The 15,403-nt window shown below is 42.4% G+C and overlaps 1 protein-coding gene across 7 annotated transcripts in view; it reads right to left on the reverse strand.

Moving 5' to 3' along the window:
- Positions 1-15,403, reverse strand: part of LOC134339452 (GEM-interacting protein-like) — a 117,508-nt gene that overhangs the window by 36,865 nt on the left and 65,240 nt on the right. For all 7 annotated transcript variants that reach the window (XM_063035975.1, XM_063035974.1, XM_063035978.1 and 4 more), the window contains 2 exons: positions 2,099-2,163; positions 196-306 (listed from right to left, as the gene is read on the reverse strand). In XM_063035975.1, the coding sequence (XP_062892045.1) occupies positions 196-306; positions 2,099-2,163 (176 nt within the window). The remainder of the gene's footprint in view (positions 1-195; positions 307-2,098; positions 2,164-15,403) is intronic.

Here is a 15,403-nt window from a genome sequence, read left to right on the forward strand (position 1 = left end):
CCCGGGAAAAAAACAGTCTATACTAGCTAGGCGTTCCCTGTGGTCCCAGTCCTATCCGTACATGTCCCACACAGGGTCGTCCGCATCCATGATGGTTGGTCTCCAGAGCTGTCTCTGCCTGTGCACCCGAAATCATCCAATCTTATTCTTTTCCTTATCAGATCAATCTATAATATAAATAAATAAATTCCTCACCTTTATGTATTTACCCTCCTGCAGCAAACTCATGGTTTTAATTGTCTTCTCGCCTTGTTGGATGTCATGCTGCAAGGCCATTGTGTAGATGTATTGGAAAGGCATGAACTTCTGTTAGGAAGATACGAATCAGTTGTAAACATCATTTTATCTCTTTCTTCAAGTTCCAGGATCTTTGATACACCACACACCCTTCAACATTAATTTAAAAAAAACGCACACACACACACACACATTTTGCAGATTGACATCGCCACAGAGGATATAAGTTTGTGGTTTAATTATAGAACAATCTGATTGTAAGCCAATAGTTTAACTGAGTGACTCAAAGAGTTTAACTGAGTGACTCAAAGTGACCAGGCAATACGCTCTAGATCTTACTCTTTCCATCTGTGTGTCAAACTTTGCTCAGTTTGAAACCTGAATTGGAATCTATCCAGGACTGACAGATACAGAAGGTCCTGGTAGCCTGAAAATTCTTCGAGTACTATAGAGTCATAGAGTCATCTGGCCCTTCATCCACTGAATTCATGCCAATAGCCAAATACCCATTTTATTCTCCTTAAATTCCCATCAACTCTTACAGATCCTACCACCCACAGACACAGTAAAGGCAATTTACAATGTAATTAACCCAGCAAACTACATGTCTTTGTGATTCAGGTGGATAATGGAAACTCACAGGGAGAGCAGGGTCGTGGGCAGGGGCTCTACTAGCTGTTAGTTGGTTGAAGTGTGAAAAGTGACTGGGACAACCAACACGAGAGAATCTGCAGGTGCTGGAAATTGCAAAGCATCTATGTCTCGATGAATGGTCTCGGCCTGAAATGTTGACCGTTTCCCCTTTTCCATAAATGCTGCTTGGCCTGCTGAGTTCCTCCAGCATTTTGTGTGTGTTACACTGGGAAAACACCCTGGCTTTTCTCACATATTGGATATTTCCTGCCCCCCGCAATCCTCTGTATATTCTTGAGAGAGGATGCAGTGTTTTATTTAACCTCTAAGCCAAGAAATGAACTCTTTGAATCTCATCTTAGCTCTGGTGATTAAATATTTTTTAATATGAGACTATTTTTTTCAGCCCACGATCCTCTGACCTGGAGACACAGGTGCAACCTGCAACTGCACAGTAGCTATTCCTGTACATTCAAAATCAGAATACAGTGCATGTTAAACATTGAAAATTAAAGCAAAATAATAAAATTACTTGGGACCAGACAGTAAATATTTTAGTTCAATGACACTGTATTGACTTCTGAAACACTGTGGGGTTCATCTTTCACTGAAATGCATATGGATCTGTTAAGTTCTGAACTGGGATATTTAATAGGGCACCAGTAGTGGGATGCTTGCAAGCACGCTTGAACATAATTTAATTTCTATTAAGTGATTATGAATGCCTTTGATTGTCAAATGTCCATGTGCTGGGAGAAGCCTTGCACTATTCTGGGCCACGCCAGTGAGCGAGAAATCAGCCTCCCAGCAGAAGACTGCATCTTGGACCATGCTGAGCTAAATCAGATGAACTGTGATTTCACGCCAGCATAAGTCATCCCATTCTCTCTCCATTGATGCTGTCCAAACTGCTGAGTAGTTCTAGACCTTATGTTTTTAATTTCTTGCAGTTTATAGTTACATAATAAAATTCTGCAAAGAGCATTGTGATAATATTGGAAATTTATCTATTTTTGGAGTTGGCAATAACTCTCTTCCCTTTCCAATGACACCATGGGATGGTTTTTTTTTGGAGTCACTTGTCTGTGAGGGGTTCGTTGTAACCATCATGTTCAAAGACTTGAGTGATCAAACGAACCGGTCAAGGTACGGTGAATTTGAACCACAAAAGAGAAATAAACAACCTATTGAACACATACATTGTATATTGGTGCACAGAACACTTTACCTCTTGGTTGATCAAGATCTTGCTTGTGTCTGCCATTTTAATTATGTTCTTTGAGAATTCAATCTCTGTAAAACAAGGACATTATCAAGGGAATGCGACATTTCTCTAGGGAAAATAATATCTCCTTATTTCTGTTCTACTGCTACATGGAATAAATGGGTGTGGAGCCAGGTCATAAATCTACAAAAGTATAGGTACTTCTGTGACTGAGCCATTACCATTTAAAGAACCAAGGTAGAATGGCATTTTAAAATATGCAGTGGTTAGACCCATTATACTGCAGACTTTATGGCAGGTCCCAACCTGTACAGGTAAGTGACATTCGCAAAACTACATTTTTTAAACCAGATTTATTTTTTACTTTTAATATATTCCTAGATTTTCAATGCAGGGAACATACTTCTAGACCAATGATCTCTTTATGCCAGAAATTAAATTAGCAGCTTAACATTATGTTGGTCTTTTTTGAATGAAAGGTGTTGGTAGCATCACTGAAATAAAAACTATTCCATATCTGGATTTGTGGTTTCCATTGTGGCAATAATTACGAGATTGAGAAGCTTGGTTCACCTGAACTCCAAATTCAAAAGAACATTTCAAAGATTTTGTAAGGATGTATACAGATCTCATTAAAGGTATTTTCTAGCAGTAACAATATATGGTCCCATGTTATATTGTGCCACAGTGAGGCCACCCTCAGTGAGGAAGAGCAGCACCTTATATACCATCTGGGTAGCCTCCAACCTGATGGCATGAATATCCATTTCTCCATTTAGTGAAAAAATTCCCCCCCTCCCTCTCCTATTCCCCATTCTGGACCCTTATTTTTTTTCTCACCTCCCCATAGGTTCCCTCCTCCATCCCTTTTCTCCTATGGTCCACTCTCCTCTCAAGTCCTTCACCTTTCCCACCCACCAGGCTTCATCTATTAACTTCTAGCTAATCCTTGTTCCTCTACTCCCACCTTTTATTCTAGCATCTACCCCTTCCTTTTCAGTCCTGAAGAAGGGTTCTCCGCCTTTTCTTTATTCTTTTCCATAGATGCTGCCTGGCCTGCAGAGTTCCTCCAGCATTTTGTGTGTGTTGCTTATATTTAGATTGCCTTTACAAAACAGCTATTTATTGAACACCATCTTCAACAAAGTCTGAGATCTCCCAACTTAAAGGGAGCTCTTTCTGGTGAGTGCGAAACCACCAACACCCCCTTCGCTCACTGTTCCAGTACTTCAGAGAACTTAGTCAACATGTTATTAGAGTGACAAGTCTAAGTGCTCATTTCCTTTTATTATATTTCAACTGCTCCCCAACCATCAATTTAAAGGAATTCCTGTTTTCCCTTTTCTAGTTTCTAGTTCTGACAAATGTCATTAAACATAATTATTTCTCTCACAACTAATGCTATCTGATCCATTGGGTATTTCCCATATTTTCCAGTGTTAGTTTGGAGTTCCATGTGTGCAGCTTTCTGCTTCTTGCACTTTCAACTTTGTATCCATGGAGAAAAGGAATTTACTATTACAATCCCTACTTTGCACTCTCACTATCTGGTCATTCTGAGGTAAACAGATCTCTCCAGTTATTTCTAATAGGAGTTTCCACTGGCCCTCTCCCCACCCTCGAGTCATCTCCATTGTAAATTCTCCAACCCAAGGTAAATAAGCCCAATTTCACATCAGAGAAACTTGCATTCTCCCTAACCCATAGTCACTTCCTCATTTTCATCCTTATGATGACAAATGTGACTTTGTCAACCCCTGGACCATTATTAACAATCAGCTAACCTCATCGACAGTGAAAGCACTGGGACTGTGCATTCAGGACTCATCCCCGGCTCTTCAAAGCAACAACAATCTATTTATATGGCAGAATAAGTCACACACTTTTCAGCCGTTTTATCAAACTGAATTTGACATTGATCTACAAAGGGAGAAATTAGAGCTGCTGACTAATACCTCCATCAACAAGATGGGTTTCAAGGAGAATCTCACAGAAAGGCTGGTGGAGTTACAAACTTAAGCCTTTAGCATCTGGAGGTACAAACATCATTAGTGCAGCAGCAGTAGTTAAAATTGACCAAGAGATTAAAATTACAGGATGTTATTGAAGAGACACAAAACACTTTGAATTACACAACATTTTTGCAACCTACAAATGCAACACTCATGTGTCAGAGCAACTCACACCAACTCATACCTTTGTATAATGCATGCATAGCAATAAAAAAAAACAACACTTAGCTAACATCCTAGTAGACAGAGGGATGCTAGTTTGTACCAAGCTTAACTAAATAGTTCTCCAAATGGAAGAGCGCATTTCAGGCCCTTGTAGCTGGTGGCATTAAAACATCCCCCAATCTCCCACATAGGTAGGCATCTTCTGGTCCAGGGATTCCCAACCTTTTTTATGTCTTGGACCAATATCATTAAACAGGGGGTCCGTGGACCCAGGTTGAGAACTCCTGTCCTAGACCATCGTAATCAGTTCCATGCTTAATGCAATGAATATGCCGTCTGTGTTTCTGTGTATGCACTGGCCACAAACAGCCCTAAGTACTCACAACAATCGTATTTTCTTTTGGAGTGTTTTTATCAGTGTAGTTTCTCAGGACAAAGCTCTCGACCGTCACACTGCACAGGAACAAACATTGACCAAGGAGGATGAAGAATAGACAGCATTCTTGTGTGGGACACTGGAAGGCTTAGACACTGACACCATTGGACTAAAATGACTAGTTTAGAGACAAAGAAACACCTGGATCCAAGAGGAGGCTAGAATGAGGATACACAATATTTTTGTGTTGGCAGATGATAGGAAAGCATAGATAAACAGATTGGTGGAATGCATAACCAAATGTTTGGCACACTCCGTGGACTACCTGATAACCAGGCTTCAAGAGATGACGAGTAGTATTGCGTAATTAATAATCAACCTCAGCAGTAGTTTCTGTGAAGCCAATTACACATCATTTCCACACTCAAAGTAGAATACTTGGAATACTCTGTGCCAACCAGCATGAACACTTCACAGTGCAGCAGCTGAAGGAATAGGATTCTCTTTCCATGGTCAAAGTCTCACATGCCCCAGCAGACTCTCAGGGTACTATTAGTTGGGAGCAATCCACTTCACATGAGGACAAAGAACGTCACACAGAGTAGGTTACTCTCAACCAGCAGTATACTGCTGTTCTGCACAGAGTACTGACAATAGGGGAGAACATTATAATTACTCTGCAGTTTGTTGTTTTGTAGGATTTGGTCAATGGATGTGGGTCTGTATGCTTTGAGGCAGTTATGCAAAACACCATAGCAGATCTGCAGTCGTTCCTGGGAAAGTATTATTGGCATTGTGGAGTGAAGTTGCTGTTCTTCAGGATATCAGCAATTCTTTTCTAAGAGCTTACTCTCAGGCAGTCCTGGCCATCTCCCCTCTACCTTTCAGTCTAGATCAGGGGTTCCAAACCTGGGCTCCAAGGACCCCTTGCTTAATGGCATTGGTCCACGGCATAAAAAAGGCTGGGAGCCCCTGGTCTACATGAAGGTCTTGACCTGAAATATCGATTGTCCATTTTCCTTTACAGACACTGCCTGACCCACTGAGATCCTTCAGGAACTTGCATTTTGTTGTCAACTATCCTCCCATCAAATGACAGGGAGTAGCTCTCCTTACCGATAGCAGTGATACAGGCAGTAGGCAGACACACAGAAGGTTCAGGCGAAGTTGTATGTTTGATAAATTGTTCATCCTTTTTAATTATTTTTTCTCAATCATTCAAGTATCAAGAAACTAACTAGAGTTACAGATTGAGTGATTTGTAGCTTAAAAGAGGAATCAGTATCCCTAGCATTCAGGATACCTTCAAAAGGTTGGTGGAACGCAGCAGGCCAGACAGCATCCATAGGAAGAAGCACAGTTGACGTTTCGGGCCGGGACCCTTCATCTAGTCCTGACGAAGGGTCTCGGCCCCAAACGTCGACTGTGCTTCTTCCTATGGATGCTGTCTGGCCTGCTGCGTTCCACCAGCATTTTGTGTGGCTGCTTGAACTTCTAGCATCTGCAGATTTCCTCGTGTTTACCTTCAAAAGGCGAGGCCTCAGAAAGGCGGCATCCATCATTCAGATGTAAGACACAGGAGCAGAATTAGGCCATTCAGCCCATCGAGTTCGCTATACCATGGCTGAACCCAGATCCCATTCAACCCCATACAAGGACCCCCAGGAAATGCCCTGTTCCCATTGCTACCCACCAGGTGGTGGTACAGGAGTCTGAAGAGACACTCCCAATGTTTCAGGAACAGCTTCTTCCCCTCCACCATCAGATTTCTGAATGGACACTGAATCCATGAACACCACCTCACCATATTTCCCCTCTCTTTTCACGCTAATACTTTATATATACATATTGTACTTTATAGTTTTTATAATTATATATTGCAAGGTACTGCTGATGGAAAACAACACATTTCACAATGTATGTCAGTGATTTTAACCTGATTCAGTATATGGGGTATAATGAGACAAGGAAATCCAAGCAACACACAAACAAAATGCTGGAGGTACTCAGCAGGCCAGGCAGCATCTATGGGGAAAATAAAGTAAACATTCGATGCTGCCTGGCCTGCTGAATTCCCCTAGCATTTTGTGTGCGTTGCTTGCAAACATCCCGCCCTGCAAAAACTCATTTCAGGGAGGTAGCACCATCAATTTGCGGGAGACTCCAGGAACTTCTGGGAGAGGTGGGATGTTTGCAATAGAGTAGCTCCTTAGCAGCTAGCCAGCTAGTTTAAATAACGTTAGCTATGCTAATGAACGAATGACACCTGTTAAACTCACCTCAACACGTCTTTTACAGTCTTAACCCACCATGGGCAATAGCAAAGTCACTGTTGCAAACAGTGCAGCGAGCAACACTGTCATTATTTTGACTCTATTAGGCAGGGGTACACTTTAGGGTAGTTTGGGGTGACATACGTTTTATATTTTCTTTTTTTGGAACACTGCCATGGCTGGCTGGCTGTCTGTCTCTCTCTCTCTTGCCTTCTCTCGCTCGCTCTCAAAAAAATTGATTTCCATGGTATTGTATATAATTTGCGGGCATCAGGGAGCCACTATTAATATGCGGGAGACTCCCGGAACTTCTGGGAGAGGTGGGATGTCTGTGCTTGTATCTTCTTGTCTCATTATACCCCATATTATTTTCTCTCACTAAGAAACCATTCTGCTGAACGCTCTTGAAATGATGAATGATATTATCAGTTTCTCCCTCCCTCCCCCCAACTCCTATCATTGTGCAGGTGAAAATGTTGCAGGGATTTGGGAGTCTTGTGGCAGGCTTATCAGATGACAAAACTCTGCTGTCAGGAGGGGCACCACGGTAGAGTAGCAGTTAATTTAACGCTTTACAGTGTCAGTGATCAAGGTTAAATTCCCGTCGCTGTCTGTAATGAGTTTGTACATTCTCCCTGTGACTGCGTGGGTTTCTCTGGGCACTCTGGTTTTGTCCTGCTTCCCAAAGATGTATAGGTTAGTAGGTTAATTGGTCACTGGGAGGTATTTCGGAGGCTTGGTCTTGTTGGGCTGGGAAGGCCTATTACCGTGATGTATTTCTAAATTTAAGAGCAATTATCCTTCATAGTTTTAGTACCATATCCCTTTCTAGCGTTTAGAAGAAGCTTGTGTTGAATGGCCTTTATGTGGGTCCATCCTGTTGTTGTGAATTTGATTTTAAGTTGGATGTTACTATTCCCGGTGTGGTATCAATACATCAAGTGTTGCCCGCAGGCAATCCAACCTTTATCTGCAGCCTCTTCATTTCTAACATCAGCAGAAGTTGTGCATGTCATCTCCTATTGTGCATGAGATGGTAGAACTGGAACTACTCTTAGTTTATAAACAGGAGATATTCTGCAGATGCTGGAAATCCAGAGCATCACAGACGAAATGGTGGAAGAACTCAGCACGTCAGACAGCATCAACGGAAACGAATAAGCAGTCAGCGTTTTGGGCCAAGACCCTTTCTCAGGATGGAAAAGGAAACGGGAAGAACTTGGAATAAAAAGATAGGATGGAAAGGAGGAGGATAGCTAGAAGGTGATAGGTGAAGCCAGGTGGGTAGGAAAGGTAAAGGGTTGGAGAGGAAGGAATCTGATAGGAGAGTGGACCATAGGAGAAAGGGTAGGAGGAGCGAACCCAGGGGGAGATAAGGGCAGGTGAGAAGAGGTAAGAGGCCAGAGTGGGAAATAGAAGACAAGTGGAGGGAGAGGGATTTTTTTTTTAAACTGTAAGGAGAAATCAATACTCATGCTATCGGGCTACCCACCCTGAGAGTGTCCTCATCATGGCACAAGAGGAAGCTATAAACCAACATGTCTGAACCAGAATAGGAATTGGAATTAAACAGTTTGGCCACCAGGAAGTTCTGCATTTGGAGGATGGAGCGGTTCCCCAATTTACGACGGGTCTCACCGATGTAGAGAAGGACTTATCAAGAGCACCAGACACAAAAGATGACACCAGCAAGTTTTTCAGGTGAAGTGTTGCTTCACCTGGAAGGGTTGTTTGTGGCCCTGAATGAAGCCGAGGGAGGTAGTGAAAAGGCAGGTGTTACACTTCGGCTACTTGCAGAGGTGAGTTCTGGGATTCTTAGTTCATTTCCTCCTCGCCCATGATTGGCTTCAGAATTTTGTCTGATCGGCATTTGTCCGGTTATTAGCACAAAGATGACTATTCTGAAACAGCCTGTTGCTCACATTTTTAAAAGTGTTGATGTCACAGCAGTCTAATATTTCCAGAACCAGTTCTGTTCCAGACTCTGAAACGCTGCCTGGGCAGGGTGAAAAGCATTATCAGGGATGCATCTCACCCTAACCATGGACCTTTTACTCTCCTCCCATCCGGTAGGCGCTACAGGAGCCTCTGCTCCCGCACCAGCAGGCACAGGAACAGCTTCTTCCCTGAGGCTGTGACCCTGCTGAACCTCACATCACAGCGCTAAGCACTATTGCACCCATATTGTACTGTCTCAGTACTTTTATATTTGTGTGCTGTAGCACTTACTTTTCATTCGCAGTTATTTTGTAAATAACACTATTCTTTGCATTTCTGGTCAGATGCTAACTGCATTTCATTGGCTTTGTATCTGTACTCGGCACAATGACAATAAAGTTGAATCTAATCTAAAATTAAGGTAATTATGTCTGCGGGCAGGAACAAGCACGAACAAATTGGGATATAAACACCTACAATGGTTGGTATATAGGCTTGTATGCAACATTTTGGACCAGTGGAAATGGTCCAGAAGGGTTGTATGGAAACTATTATTACCATTTTTCTTAACAACTAATTTCATTACTTAGCCTAATAGGTTAGATTTACCACAGTACATAATTATCTATTTAAATGTTTATTTTGCTTTTATATCATCTCAATGTGTACTTAAGAATGTATAAATAATTGTAGTTTTATACATATAAAAAAATGGAAAAGGTTATATGTGTGAAAAAAGTACATGATAATTGTGAACTCCTTATCCAAATAAAAATAAAATTAAAAAAAAAATTAAGGTCTATCAACATGGAAATTTGGTGATTATTGAATGGCACACAGCTCATAGTCCATGAATTATGTTCTGCTGTTCCAGACCAGTTCCAAATGCAAAGGTAACTAGATCATGTACAGCTGAGAATTAGCTATTATGCAGACATTTTAAAATAAATGTGATGAAGAAGGTGTCCAATTTCCCGAATTCTAGGACACTGCTCCATCAGTCCAAATCAATGAATCTAAGAATGATATCTGTAAAGATCTGTATGAATTCACATTATTCCAACAACTGAATCATCATTACCAAGGGGATCATCATAAGTACAGGAGCAAATGAGGCATCAAGATCACTCATTTTGAGACTCTGGTACAGCCTTGCTTCTGGAGTTCGGCTACTCATACAAGAAAAGAATGTTGTTCAAAGTAAATTTATTATCAAAGTATTTATATGTCACCACATACAACCCTGAAATTAATTTTCTTGAGGAAATACTCAATAAACCCAGAATAAAATAATAACCATAATAGAATCACTGAAAAACCCCAACTTGGGTGTGCAAAAGCCAACAAACTCGGAAAACACAAAATACAAAGACAAAGAAATAGTAATAATAAATAAGAAATAATTTCCAGACAGGAGATCAAGAGTCCCTGAAAGTGAGTCCATAGGTTGTGGGAACATTTTAAATGAGGGGACAAGTGAAGTTATCCCCTTTGGTTCAAGTGTCTGATGGATGAAGGGTAATAAATGTCCCTGAACCCAGTCCTAAGGGTCCTGTGCCTTCTTTCTGATGGCAGTGGCAAGAAGAGAGCATGTCCTGGATGATGGGGTCCCTGATAATAGATGTTGCTTTCTTGTGATAGCACTCCATGGAGATGTGTTCAACGATAAGAGGGCTTCACCCATGACGGACTGGGCTGTATTCACTACATTTTGAAGGATTTTCCATACCAAGCCATGATACAACCAGTCATTCCACTCTCCACCACACACCTATAGAAGATTGTGAAGGTTTTAAGTGACATGCCAGATCTTCACCAACTTCTCAGAAAGCAGAGTTGCTGCCGTGCTTTTTCATTATGGCACTTACATGTGGATCCAAGACAGATCCTTTGAAATAAAACACCAAGGAATTTAAAATTGCCAAAGTTCATCATCTCTGATGAGGATGAGTCGGTGGACCTCCAGTTTCCGCCTCCTGAGGACAATAATCAGCTCCTCGCTCTTGCAGATGTTGAGTGAGAGGTTGTTGTTGTGGCATCACTCAGCCAGATTTTCAATCTCCCTCCTATATGCTGATTCATCACCACCTTTGAATCAGCCAATGACGGTGGTGTTGTCAGCAAACTTAAGTAAGGTGTTGACCTGTGCTTAGCCTCACAGTCAGAAGGGTAGAGCAGGGGGCTAAGCGCACGGCCTTGTGGCTCTGCACTAGGCCTCAGACTCCATTTTATTTTTCCAGTTTCTTCTGCTTGTTCACATCCGCTTGAGGCATTGCCTTTGTTTCTATAGCTTGCCCTCTGCCCTAATTGCCTGGGTTATTAGTCACATCTGCTCTATTTCCTTCCGTTTAGATTTTACTGTCTCTTCCCACCCAAAAAAAAAGATTAGGACTCCCCCCCATCAATCTCCAAATAAAACATGAGGCCCCCATTGGTCAGGGTCAACCGCAGATGTTGTGTCCTAGCTGTCTACAAAGTTGTTACACAAACCAAGGCAGCACTATACGAAGAGCAAGCTGTTGTCCGTGCAGCTGACCAATCCAAAGGAACAGCAAAGACCAATACAGTTTGGCACCAGCAGCATTGCAGGAGTTGCCTGTCAATGCTGAACTCAACACAGGATGCCTTAGGCACTCCTAAAACAAGTCCTCTGTAACTTTCATCACCTCTAATGTGTTACTGCTAGATAACCACCTCACCTCCCAGCATCCCAAAGTGACTGCATCTTCCCTCCTATCCCACTGATCTCCCAGCATCCCAAAGTGACTGCCTCTCCCCTCCTATCATCCCAAAGTGACTGCTTCTCCTCTCCTATCATCCCAAAGAGTCTGCCTCTCCCCAACTCCAATCCCTCTCATTTCCCAGCATCCCAGACAGCTTCTCCCCTCCTACCCCCGTCATCTCCCAGCATCCCAAAGATTGCCTCTCCCCAACTCCAATCCCCATTATCTCCCAGCATCCCAAAGACTGCCTCTCCTCTCCAACCCCCTTTATTTCCCAGCACCCCAAAGAGACTGCCTCTCCCCAACTCCAATCTTATCGCTCTATCAACAACTGTTCCTCACAGAAGCTGAAGGTAGGAATGTCACAATTTGTTCTTTCAGATCTCCTCGTTACTCAGTTCTCCAAACGCTCCTACGTGAAAAAAATTCTTCCTTTTTTTCCAATTAACAGCACTTAATGTTCACAATATGTTCTCCCCTGCATTGGGGAAACTAACACAGATCGAATGATCCCAGGCTTCCACTTCAAGTCTCCATCCCACTGCCACAACCAGAAGTTTTTGTGCCAGCTACAAAAAGTAGTGTAGGAGGGCCAGTCCATCACAGATAAAGCCCTCCTCAACACTGAACACACCCATACCAAGTGTTGTCACAGGAAAGCAGCATCCATCGTCAAGGACTCCCACCACCCAGACCATGCTCTCTTCTTGTTGCTGCCATCAGGAAGGAGGTACAAGAACCGCAGGACTCATGACACCGGGTTCAGTAAGGGTCGTGACACCTCAACCATCAGGCTCTTAAACCAGTGGGGATAACTACATCACTGAATTGTTCCCACAACCTACAAACTCACTTTCAAGGACTCTGCATGTCATGTTCTCGATATTTATTGCTTGTTTATTTTGTATTTGCACAATTTGTTGTCATTTGCACATCGGTTGCTTGTCCGTCCTGTTGGATATGGTCTTTCATTAGTTTGATTATATTTCTCCGTTAGACTGAGTATGCCTGCTGGAAAACAAATCTCAGGGTTGTGTATAGTGACATATATATACTTTGATAATAAATTTTCTTTGAACCTAGGCCTCCCCACATTAAGACTCTTACACTGTCTCAATGCAGGAATAGCCTCTCCTCTTGTGTGGCCACATTTTAGCGCTCAGGGTTCAAACTGAACAATTTCAGATAACCAGCCTTTCCAATTAGTTGTCAGAAATGGCTGTTTCTGATGCAAGGTTATCTATCTCCAATAACAAACAAGAGAAAAACTGCAGATGCTGGAAATCCTAGCAGCGCACGCAAAATGCTGGAGGAACTCAGCAGGCCAGGCAGCATTTATGGAAAAAAGCACAGTCAACGTTTTGGGCCGAAACCATTCGGCAGGACTGGAGGAAAAAAAAGCTGAGGAGTAGATTTGAAAGGTAGAGGGAGGGGAGAGAGAAACGCCAGGCAATAGGTAAAACTTGGAGGGGGAAGGGATGAAGCAAAGAGCTAGGACTTTGATTGGTGAAAGAGACAGAAGGCCATGGAAGAAAGAAAAAAATGGGGGGGGGGAGGAGCACCAGAGGGAGCTGATGGGCAGGCAAGGAGATAACATGAGAGGGAGAAAAAGGGATGGGAAATGGTGAAGGCGGGGGGGGGGGGTGAAGGCATTACTGGAAATTTGAGAAATCGACGTTCATAGATAGATAGATAGATACACTTTATTGATCTCGAGGGAAACTGGGTTTCGTTACAGCCGCATCAACCAAGGATAGAGCATAAATATAGCAATACAAAAACCACAAACAATCAAACAACAAAATGCAAACTATGCCAGATGGAAATAAGTCCAGGACCAGCCTATTGGCTCAGGGTGTCTGACCCTCCACGGGAGGAGCTGCAAAGTTCGATGGCCACAGGCAGAATCAATCTCCCGTAACGCCCAGTGTTGTATCTCGGTGGAATATGGCTGGAGTCCAACAGCAAAATGCTCAATATTCGGTCTACAAACACGTTCCTCGATCGTAATATGACCTGGATTGCACCATCCATTGTTAACCAGAACAGCAAGCCCCCAGCTCCTTTACGCTTACCTTTACGCCATGCCATCAGGTTGGAGGTTACCCAAACAGAATACAAGGTGTTGTACCTCCAACCCAAGTGTGGCCTTATCATGACAGCAGAGGAGGCCATAGATGGACATATCGGAATGGGAATGGGAAAGGGAAGGACTTATCTCTAATGTTAACGTTGCTTTTCTCTCTTTTAGAGTTGCTGAGTACTTCCAGAGTTCTCTGTTTCTTTCTGGCTTCCGGCAATAGTGCTTCCCTAACCCCTCCCCACCCCCCCCCCCAGCACCCCCTATCCGGCTCCATTTTCTCCCTGCTAGATAGACCAGCTATGATTAGCAAGCCTTCCCCACCCTCTCGGACAGCACCAACATCAGTGCAGGTATCTGGAGTCTCAGATTCTCTATCCGATCACGGAGGAATAGAACTGAGATGTGGAGAATCTGAATCAAAATCAGGTTTAATGTCATCAGTGTGTCTGTTGAGAAATTTGTTAACTTTGTGGCGGCAGTACAATGCAATACATGATAAATGTAGAAAAATTACTGAATTACAGTATTTATTAAACAGTTAAATTAAGTAGTGCAAAATCAGAAATTTAAAACAAAGTAGTGACGAAGTGTTTATGGTTTCAATGTCCATTTTAGAAATTGCATGGCAGAGGGGCATCTATGCTAATCCTGTTTCGTGTCTTGGTTGGCCAACACTGCAATAATGTGACGCAACAGAAAAGGCCCAAAATACTTTACGAGTATGTTAACAAAAACGTGTGTGTTAGCACAAAAGGAAAGGGGAGACGGGCTCTTTTTTCTTTTGAGAAAAAGGCTGAGTGGTTACCCATTCAAAGTCTTTAAAATGGAGTGGACTGTAAAAGAATGTTTGTATGTGGGAATAGCACAGCACAAGGCCACCAATGTAAGATGGTCACCAATAAACTCATAGGCAACTCCACAAGAAAATCACCACCACGTGGAGTGATGGAAATAAATAACGTACATTTAAATCTTGACTGGACAAGTATGAGGGAGAAGTTGATAGAAGATTATGCAGATGATTTGGATGAGGGAAGATGGGAAGAGTTTCCAATGAAATATAAATCCAGTGTGGATCCGTGACCCCATTTCTATGTTGTGTGCTTTGTGAGATACACTAAAATCCATGGTCATTTCTCACAGCTTCCAGAAGTCCCTGCTTGAAAAAGCTTTGGTCTGACAAGGAATGTGAATCTTCCACAACAAGCAAGGAACCTTGTTTTAAATTAGATCAATGCTGTTTTCAAGGGCATTTTAAATGCCCAAATGACATGGCTGTGGGTCTAAGTATACTACTGAACCTATTTAACCTTAAAATGTTTAATAGAGTCATACAGGCCACTCAGCCCACCTTGACCATCAGAAATCTATGAACACTAATTCCATTTAAATCTCTTGCATACCCACGAACTTCTTCTCCTATTGCTGCCCAACCCTTCAAAAGAAACATACGTGGTAGAAGGACTTTCTTTGCACAGTCACCTTTCCTTTCGATGTGTTAAATCTTCTGTGTCCGTTAAACATCAAGTTCTGTTATTCTGCTCAGTTACATTTTTGTTCTACCTATTCTCTCATTACAGCAGCCTCCCAATATTCACTGTCTATAATTCTGATTACCTGCCACTAACTTGTTGAATTATAATTTATTGCAATCATAACCAATAAATGCTGGCATAGTTCTTTCAGAAGCACTGTCCCAAAATTGGTCTGCTTTTATTCCTCTGGTTAAAATAAACAG

This window comes from Mobula hypostoma, chromosome 29 (genome assembly GCF_963921235.1).
Source record: "Mobula hypostoma chromosome 29, sMobHyp1.1, whole genome shotgun sequence".
NCBI lineage: Eukaryota > Metazoa > Chordata > Chondrichthyes > Myliobatiformes > Myliobatidae > Mobula > Mobula hypostoma.